We start from the raw sequence: 9,978 nt of genomic DNA on the forward strand, positions 1-9,978 counted from the left end.
ACCTATATTAAAACCAGGAAAGGACCCCTGAAATCCCAAAAACTATCGTCCCAATGGACTTTCGTCACAAGTTGGAAAAATGATGGAAAAGATGATTACGGAAAAATTACTTGTTGCATAGAAACCAGAAGATTACTATCTCCCTGTCAGAGTGGATTTAGAAAGGGAAGGGGAATAATGGATCAGTGCTTCATCAGTGCTTTCCCACGTGGAAATCAAATTTAGGTGACTCTCAGGATGTGATGCAGCATTACTTTCCTGGTGTTACATAGCCCACACAGTTGAGACCAACACTCATAGATGTCCAAAACCATACTGTGGTTATGAATAGAACTTGCTTAAATATAAACAATTCTTATAAAGACTGCTTCCTTTACATTTCATGATCAGCAGACAGTTTGAATGTGGTTACGTTTGTGAATTGATGTTAATATTGCCTATCTGCAGTCACAAAGTCCTGTAGTATGTCTGCTTTAACACCACAAACAAACAAGTATGCTGGGGTGCTTGGGAGTGTGACTTAGATGGAGTACCATCTCAAAAGTCTACACCAGAAGTTGACTGACAGCAGAGATCAGTTGAATTTGTTTGGTGATAATTTACCCTTTATAATTGTAGAGAGGTGGACCAGATTTATCAGTATAAGTATCATATGTATTATTTTAATATGCATTTGGAATGAGGTCATTTACATGTTTCTCGTGTTTCAGGGAGACTACGGCCAGTCACATAAGATCTGTGCATCAGATGGTCATCCACTTGACTTCTACAGCTATGGCAGAACAGTTCTTCTTCACTTCAAATCTGACACCTTCATGACTGGAAATGGCTTGAGTTTCACCTATCAGATCGCTGGTTGGTACCGATAGTAAACCCATCGCAAGATACATAGCAGAACCAACGAAGAGACACCTGTTTTAATGGATTTTTTTTGATTATTTATCATTTTATTTATTATTTATTTTATTAGATATGTGAAGGTTTAAATATTTTTACATCACTAAATTGTATGCAAGTTTGGTATAACAAAAGTGAATGTAAGAAAATGCCTGGAAACTGTGACCCATATTTAACATTAACCCGCTGGCAATTTACACCACCCAAAGAGTGTGGGCAGCTTCACTTACTTAAAAATGAACGCTACCTGTTTTGAAAGGTTTTGTAATCCAAACAAAACAAAAACATGCCAGGATTTTTTACTTTTTTTCTGGTATCTATCTATGCAGATGGTTAGGGTCCAAGCACTGAAACGGTGGGATGCGAGGAATTATAATTTTGGATTATTTTTCAGGCTTTGAGATTACTCCTTTTCCTAAAGAAACAGTCATCGGAACTGCACAAGAGGTTTTGAAACCATGGGCATTAATGGGTAACAATTGGAACTTGGTTTAAGAAAAGCTCTGACTGTGGTGGTGTGGTGGTGATTTTCAGGCTGTAGCAGAATCTATGAACAGGAATACGGCTACCTGAAGAGTCCAGGCTGGCCTGACATCTACCCCCACAACATGGACTGCGCAATCGTCCTGAAGGCACCACAAAACAGTTACATCTCCTTCTTCTTTAACAATTTCAATATGGAGAGCCACAGCAACTGTGAATTCGACTACCTTGAGGTGAAAAAAACAGCACATACACACTTTCACATTTTTTCATGCTTTGACTTGACAATGGGAATTTCTTTATCTTGCAGTGCTCATAAGCACATCTTGCCCTTTTTGATAGATGTACATGAACAAAAAAGGATAAAAGAGAAAATAGTTACTCGTTGATGTGTGTCAAAAAAACCTGTACACTAAGCCAGTGTTCCTTTTCATTGTTTCTATATACATAACATGGCCAAAGGTATGTGGAACATTCCTGAATCAATCAGTCAATATACCAATTTTTTAAAAATGTAATTTTTAATTTTTGTAATTTATAATGTGCCCAGTGATAAAGTGGGATAGAAGGAGTGGTGGAAAGAGAGAGAAATGAAAAGAAAAGAAAAGAAAAGAAACAAACAGATATTACAGACCTATGATTATAATGCCAGTAATAATAGTAGACTTTACAGTTGTGTGATCTCTCTGTAAAAAGTGACAAAAAGAAAGATAGTTCTGTGTTATATAAACATCTTTATCCTTACTGCTCTTCATTATAATCTGAAAGGAACTATTAAGGGGTAATATTGTTCGCTGTCCCTCTTCACCTTGCCCTGTCCCAAATTGTGAGTTATCACTTCTCAGTGCATCCTCACTGTGTTAACCGTAGTTAGAGCTCTCTACTTATGAATGGATCATTTTGCAGTCCCTCCAGGATTACTTAGGGGTTTTTTTGTAATTGGAAATTTGCGGAAAAGTTGCTGTTGGCCAAAATGGCAAAGTAGCGAAAAATGAAAAAATTTCCTGTAGGGACTGATTTAGGACGCATGTTAATACAAGGTGTAAACAGGGTCTGTTTGTGATCTGACCTTTCTTGATGTGAACTCTCTGTGAAGTGTAAGTGATTCAATAAACCCCAACACTCTCTTTTGTCTCTCAGATCCGTAATGGCAGTACAGCGGACTCACCACTAATTGATCGCTACTGTGGCAGTACCTTGCCAAGCCCAATCTTCCCGAAATTCAATCAACTCTATCTTCGCTTCAAGAGTGACTTCTCCAATGCAAGAGATGGCTTTGAGGCCACATGGACATCCTCCCCTCAGGGTTAGAGCTATACTATTTACAGAAATAACTTTGAACCAGGTTTCGTGAGTTTTTCATTCCAACCAATGAATAGGGGATATGTACTATACATCCTAACCCTTAGATAATGTGTGATATTGATGACTTATTGTGTTCTGTTTTGGTAACTGGTTCTGTTGATAAAGCTTCTCAGGTCAGATTTTACAGTAGTGCAGTCGCAGACTTGATCTTAAATCTCAGGTCATGGTGTTAATTTGGAAGTTGCAGAACACTTTCACTTTCATTACAATATATATACTAACTAAATACTATAAGCTACATAACAGAAGAAGGAAGAAATGTTAGTCTAATAAAAAGCAGCTTGCGGCTACACAATATATATTGTTTTAGCATCACCATCATGTGCACATGTGCAATGACATTGCAGGACGTGTCATGCCAAGCAAATGAAACCAAAACACACCAAAAGACATTGCTGTCTAATGCAAAAGTAAAACTCGCCAGGTTCTCGTATCCATGACATGAAGAAAAGTAAGTCTGATATTACAAGTGCAGCCCTTCACGAGACATCTAAGGCCGGGAACACACCGGACGTGGAAGCGCCGCGAATAGCCACGAAAGAGAGAAAGAGAAAGAGAGACACAAAGTGGGCTGGCTATAGGGGGTGCGGGCGGCGTGTCAAAACACAGACGCAAACAGAGAGAGAGAGAGCAAGAGAGAGAGAGCATGATGAAAAAACAGCTCCAAATGTGAGTAAACGACAGCTGATGAGCAGAGGCGCTTGTCGACCGGCGCGGAGAAATGCGCGTCTGGTGTGAACAGAAGTGCTCCGGCTCGCGTGCGATTTTTCATTGCGCAGTGCTTCGCAGCGCTTCCTAGTCTGGTGTGTCCACGGCGTTAGTAACAAAACTGCGACACAAATCTATTTGTAAATTTATTTAGAAACGTGGGGTTTATTTTGTTACAAGAATAAATTAAAAGTACCCAACAAATACAAAATATGGTTGTTAATTGTTTTAAGATCACAGATATATATCTCAAGACAAAATATAGTGCAATGTACTGACTTTTGTCAATATAGTGCGGCCGTTCATGTCTTTCTGTTTACTTTAAGAACCTTTCTTTAATATATTTGTTTACCAGGTTGTGGTGGCACTCTGTTTGGAGACCATGGGTCATTCTCAAGTCCTAATTACCCGGGTACCTATCCCAATGGTACCCACTGTGAATGGGGTATTATGGCTCCCAGAGGTCGTGTGGTGACTGTCACCTTTGCCCAGATCAGTATTGACGACCCTGGAGATTGCCAAAACAACTTCTTGAAGTTGTATGATGGTCCAGACACCTCGTCCGGGCTTGTTGGACCTTACTGTGGAGTGGTATGTAACCCAAGAATGCAATCACAACTTCTGCTGTAATGAGTGATTTTCTATTGAATTGGGTGTTAAAAGACTCAAGATATAAGTAATTCCAGCTGTTCAATTCAGTTCACTTTAACTTTTAGCATTTTGCATGTAGTGCTGCTATATAAGATCTGATGCATGGCTACTAGAACGATTTATGCATCTCAAGAGAGAAATGGAGGTCGGAAAAATCTGGCGATCATTTGAGCTATTAAAAGTCCGCAAAAATAAGCATGAAGCCACTCAGGGTATAAGCGAGGTTAAGTTGTATGTAAATAACAGGTTGTGCATTGCTGCTCATTTTGTTATTTTTTGGTGTTAAGCGTCAAGCCGACAGCCACGACACACATATAATGGCTCTAACATAATCCCTGCAGGTATATGCATCCAAACAACTTGTTTTTTCCACTGGCACACTGAGATTGTTGTTCGATGTGTCTGATAACATAACAAAAAGCATCCATATGGAAAGATAATGTTGTTTGAGGAAGTGAGATGATTTTTAAAACAAAAACATCCTTCACATAGCCACATTTACCAAAACAAATGTCTCTGAGCTTTTGAGATTGTTCATCACTTGGATCATTGTAGCTAAAAATATGAGTACCTCATACCTGCAGAGGTATGATCACATTATCTATTTTGAGGGGTAACAAGAGGTGTTCTCACATGATTAAATTCCAACAGTTCAAAGAAAGATGATAAGCGTCCAGTAACCTTTGAAAACGTTGACTTGGGTTTAGTGACAAGGCGCACTGAAAGTTGGACCCATAAGTCAAGCAACGTATCTAGGCTATGAATAAGTTGGAAACAGTAAGATATCTCAATAACATCAAGATTTATTTAAGTTTGAATATGCCAAGTATAATATTAGTTTCACTTCTCTGTGTTGCCTGTTTAGGAAACCAACATTGCTCCATTCACAGCCTCCTCCCATCAAGTCTTCGTCGTTTTCCAAGCCCAGTACGCCACCCTGCCTTCAGGATTCAGACTCACTTGGAGCAGCTGAAACAAATGCATACATCCATACACACCCACACGTGTCCACAGTTGCTGACTTATTATGTTTTAAAGGTAAATACCTGCTGTGCGTTTACTTTTGAATCAAACCAATGTAAATAATAAATGTATAATGTCATAAGAAATACATGATTCAAAGAAAACAAGGTGTCATTCATTTCTCATTTCAGATGTGCTGCAACATTCCCACTAACTTGTGTTGTGGATCGACAATGTAGCATTAATAACTACTGAAACATTTGCTCTCGTTGAGAAAGGGCACCACCTTCTATCCAAAGGAAATTAAACAAATAACAACAAATTGACAGACAACTACTTTGGTGCAAGGATTGTAGGATTAATGGCATATCAGACCTGTCTTGATGATTTTTGGTTGATAAGAGGCTAACAAAATGATGGTAATTAAAGCCCTATACATTTTTAAGTCTTAGGAATTTAAAGTACTTTTGATCACAGCAGCATCAGAAATGTTATGCCTACTTGTTGCAGCATCACCTCACAGCCGAAAAATGACCGTATGGTTCTCCTACTATATGTGACTCAAGGGAAGTTCAAAAGTAAAGTAAAAACTTGAAAAAGAATATAAGTTGTGTGACAGCAGATAGGTAATAGCAGATTGATAATGAAAAGCAAGAGCAACATAAAGTGAAATGAAGAATACAAAAAGAAGAAAAGTTACACCTTTGTCAGCGAACAAACAGAATCAGAATCAAGTTTATTTCCAAGTAGATTTACACATACAAGGAATTTGACTTGGTGTTTAGGTGCAGCACAATTAACACAGAAGTAGAATAAAAATAAGTGAAAAAGGGGCTATTAAATAGCAGTACTCCAGCTGCTAGGGACCTTAAATAAAATTTAGATCAATCAATCAAATTTTATTTGTATAGCGCCAAATCATAACCAAAGTTATCTCAAGACAAAAAGAGCAGGTCTACACCGTAATCTTTTTATAGCCTAACATTTAGAGAGAGACCCAACATGAATCCACCATGAGCAGCACAAAAACTTCCTTTTAACAGGCACGTAGTCTTCACCTCGGAAATGCCGCTCTGATGTTTACTCTGGTTAACATATTAACTCATGTTAACAGGTGGGACATGGGTCAAACTATAAAATCAAAATACACGCCCGTTACATTTTTCTCAAACATGGTTTCTGTCATTATAGCTAGTTGTTTATTTTTAATTAGTTATTTGATGCTGTCAAAATGATGATTGACAGCTCTGTTGACAAATTAGGCTCCTGCAGTCAATCAGTTCCGGGTGAGCAGAGTGGAGGAAGATCCGCGAGTGGAAAGTAAAACAATCACTACAGTCATTGAAGTTTCCATACCAGATCAATACAAAGAAGCTGTTCTGCTGTTAAACACGCCGCCGTGCGGGATCCTTGCTTTTTTTTCGCTAAGTTAAGTGTGTGTTTGGGTTCGCGGAAGTTGCTACAGCCGCTTCACTCGCCGATCTCTACTGCGCAGTCTCTGGCTCCATATGACGTCACCATTGCAAGATGGCAGCGCCTATCACAGGGGCTATTTTGGCATCAATTTTGTACAATGGGAGCAGATGGAGACGCATTGCCCATCTATATATACAGTCATTGCTCTCCACCGACTGCACAACTCCATGCATGATGGGAAACGACTTGCTCTGGTTTGAATGAAGCGCCTATTGGCTGAACAAAGCCTTGACACCCCCCACAAGGAAGTGATGAGACTTCTTTCTTATTCATCATTATTCATTAAACTTAATGAAGTGTCAGACAGACACCAAACGTTTTTTATCAAAGTACTGTCATTCACATTGTAATGCTTTACTCATTCCTCATGAACATAAATACAATGACATTTTAGTATCGAAATAACTATTAAAAGCCCTGAATAAAGTACTATGAGAACTTAATAATAAATCCAATTAAAATAACAATGATAGTAATAATAATAATAATAACAACAACAAATCAAGACTTTATTCACTTCATTTACAGTGAGGTGTTGGTATTATAGATTCTTGACGAGGCCAGCAGAAAACTTGTCAACAAAGAAGTGTCCGACTTTATGACTCCTCCCCCGACTGCAATCGGCTACTCTCGCCTGTTGTCGAGGCGAGCTGGCAGTCATCTCGAACAAGCCTACTGACAGCAGCCTGAGAGACTGCTTGGCTCTGATTGGTTGTTGTGTTCCGTGACAGTAGACTTTTTGCATATGCCTTAAGGAGCAGTAGGAGGAGCCTGAGGAACATACTTTTTTTCCATAGATTATCTCTCTCACGTACTACTGCATGGATAAAGTGACAGTTTGAACAAATAGTTAGAAGCTAGTTTTAATAATGTCACTTACTGAACCTTGTGGAGAGAGGGAGAGAGGGAGAGAGAGAGAGCTCAGTGTGTCAGATCCCCCAGCAGTCTAAGCCTATAGCAGTTTTTCTGCATCGTTTTGAGACAGGATGTGATTTGCAAAGGTGAAAAAAGGCTGTCCTTGATATTTGTTTTATGTGGGAGATGAAGGACATATCCTGATCAAATAGAACTCCCCGATTCCTAACAGTAGTGCTGGATGCCACACTGATGCCATCTAGGGCAGCTATATCACTGGAGAAAGAATCTCTGAGGTGTTTAGGGCCAAGCACAATAACTTTTGTATTATTACTACAGTATAATTACCACATGATTTATTTTAAAAAACAATACTATTTCTTAATTTAATTAAAAGTAAAATAATGTGAAAAATAATGTCATCTTTTCACTGGCAAGTGTTTTGTGTGAAACTGAAGTTGAGAGTTGGTTTGTAATGTCTTTCATAAATGTAAATTATATGTATTTTTGTTTGTTGATGGTTAATGCTAAGAGCACCTATCTGAGGATAATGTAATTTAGTAAAGATATGATGTAGTTCAATATTCCAAAAGTCTGTTTTCTGCAGAGGTTAAATGTGGTGAGGGTCTTTCAGGGGGATAGCTGTCCCTCATCATTTAATTTATCTACTTATATATATATATATATATACCTATCACCTATGGCAGTAACAAATAGTCCAGTTTAGATCAGAGATATCTCCTAGTGTTGGTGTCGATTAATCCTGCCTTAGATTTTTTTTTTTAATTGCAAGTAAACTCCCGCACACTGTCCAACTTGTAGAAAATACATTTATTTGCTTGCAACGTTTTGGTACTCGACCTTCACCAGGCAAAGAGTTTGTGAACAGGGGCTGGCCATCTTAAGTAGGGAGTGGAAGCATGTTTGCAGCCAATCATCATGTGTACAATAAGTAAACTAACAAACAAATTATTAAATCACCAACATCAGCCTCCTGACTATAAGTAAACATAACATAAGCAAACATAACCCATAACAAATAATCAATTCACAAATTCAAGTTAAAGGAAACCATTAAGGTACCAAAGACCTGTATTACAACCAAAACAGAAAACATGAAACCAATATTCAATAGTATACTTATTTACAATGAGTCACTCTAGTAAGGAAAAAAGTCCACAAAAACAGCCCTCAAAATACAGTCATAGAATGCACCACTATGTGGAGATTTGCAAATATATTTCCATGTAAAAAGACTAAGTTGACATACAAAAAATGATATACGAGTTGAAAATTAGAGGCACAGATACGAATGAGACACGAATCACATTGCACGGATTCAGATATAAGGCCCTATCGTCCACCCGGCAAAGCACCAAAGCGCACATTGCCATCTTCCAGTCGTCATTTCACGCCCAGCGCCCACGTTGTGTAAATAGCAAGTGATCTTAAGCCACCATTAGCGCCCATGGGTGTGTTGGTTTTGATATGAGGTGTGGTCAGGCAAACGGCTGGCGCAATGCTATCTTGAGGACTCAGAAAGCGACTGCGCCTTAGACCATCAAAAACCGGGTTTGAAGTCTAAAGTCTATGGCGCAATCTGTGTTTGCTATTTAGAGGGCGCATTATGGACATACATCGGCGAGTTTACAACATAAGTTTATGCTCGTCACTCACACAGGGACGCACAGCAGCGCTTCTACTCGTAAGGAAAAAGCGGTGTGTTTGCAGATACAGTGAAAATACATTGTTTAAGGGACAGGCTGCAAGCTTTTGTTTCCCTCGTCTCCTTAAATCATGATACTGCTTTCGGTTTGTTACCAATCTACTGAGAAGTGCAGGAAGACGTGGACAAGCTCACCGCTGCCTCCACACACACCTGCTTCACCTCAAGGAGATTCCTGCTCCAGCCGCGCAGGGGCCAAAAACTACCAAGACCGACACAAAGCTCTCCATACTGCATGCTCATTCAGGCGCATGCTCTCTATAATACAGCAAAAACCGAGACACACTCGCACACACGCAACTAGGAGGTAAATTAATTACCATACTCAAACATAATTCCCTGTGGCACCGACAATTGTCTTGGTCTATAACCGCGAACCGCTTACGTCAGGGGCGAGGGGCGGGGTTGCCGTGACCAAAGAGACAAACCAAACGATAGTGTCCGTTTTTCTACATTCAGCTACACAAAACAAGGAAGGTTATGGATATATGTGAAGCAGTGGTCGGCCGAGGAGACAAGCTGCCTCTTTGCAGTTTGGTGCTCGGCGTGCCAACTCACCAGGGCTTTAAACTCAGTGACAGTCGTGGAGTCAATGGTGGTGGACTCATTACACTGTCAGAGCTCTACTGATAAAGGTAAGTTATGTTTTTGTTTGCCTTGTTAATAGACATGCATTACTAGGCTGTGTTTGGCGTGCTACTCATTTTCAAATCAATGTCACGTTAAACCCTGTAGTTATATTTGGGTAATGTTAGCTCACCGACAGCTAGCTAGCTTGCTAGTGTTAGCATGCTACTAACGTGCTACATTTTGACACTGGCTCATAAACTAACGTCACTTAACATTTGACTCCT

General features: G+C 39.4%; 1 protein-coding gene across 1 annotated transcript in view; it reads left to right on the forward strand.

The window, feature by feature from the left end:
* Nucleotides 1-5,116, forward strand: part of cubn (cubilin (intrinsic factor-cobalamin receptor)) — a 70,923-nt gene extending 65,807 nt beyond the window's left edge. Inside the window, exons 63-67 of the mRNA XM_069667323.1 lie at nucleotides 711-855; nucleotides 1,432-1,613; nucleotides 2,521-2,686; nucleotides 3,809-4,044; nucleotides 4,970-5,116. Of these exons, the coding sequence (XP_069523424.1) occupies nucleotides 711-855; nucleotides 1,432-1,613; nucleotides 2,521-2,686; nucleotides 3,809-4,044; nucleotides 4,970-5,077 (837 nt within the window). The 3' untranslated portion in view covers nucleotides 5,078-5,116. The remainder of the gene's footprint in view (nucleotides 1-710; nucleotides 856-1,431; nucleotides 1,614-2,520; nucleotides 2,687-3,808; nucleotides 4,045-4,969) is intronic.
* Nucleotides 5,117-9,978: the final 4,862 nt, after the last annotated feature.

The sequence above is a fragment of the Semicossyphus pulcher genome, unplaced genomic scaffold (assembly GCF_022749685.1).
Source record: "Semicossyphus pulcher isolate SPU_LCO1_2020_fin unplaced genomic scaffold, fSemPul1.0.p SCAF_18, whole genome shotgun sequence".
Lineage (NCBI taxonomy): Eukaryota > Metazoa > Chordata > Actinopteri > Labriformes > Labridae > Semicossyphus > Semicossyphus pulcher.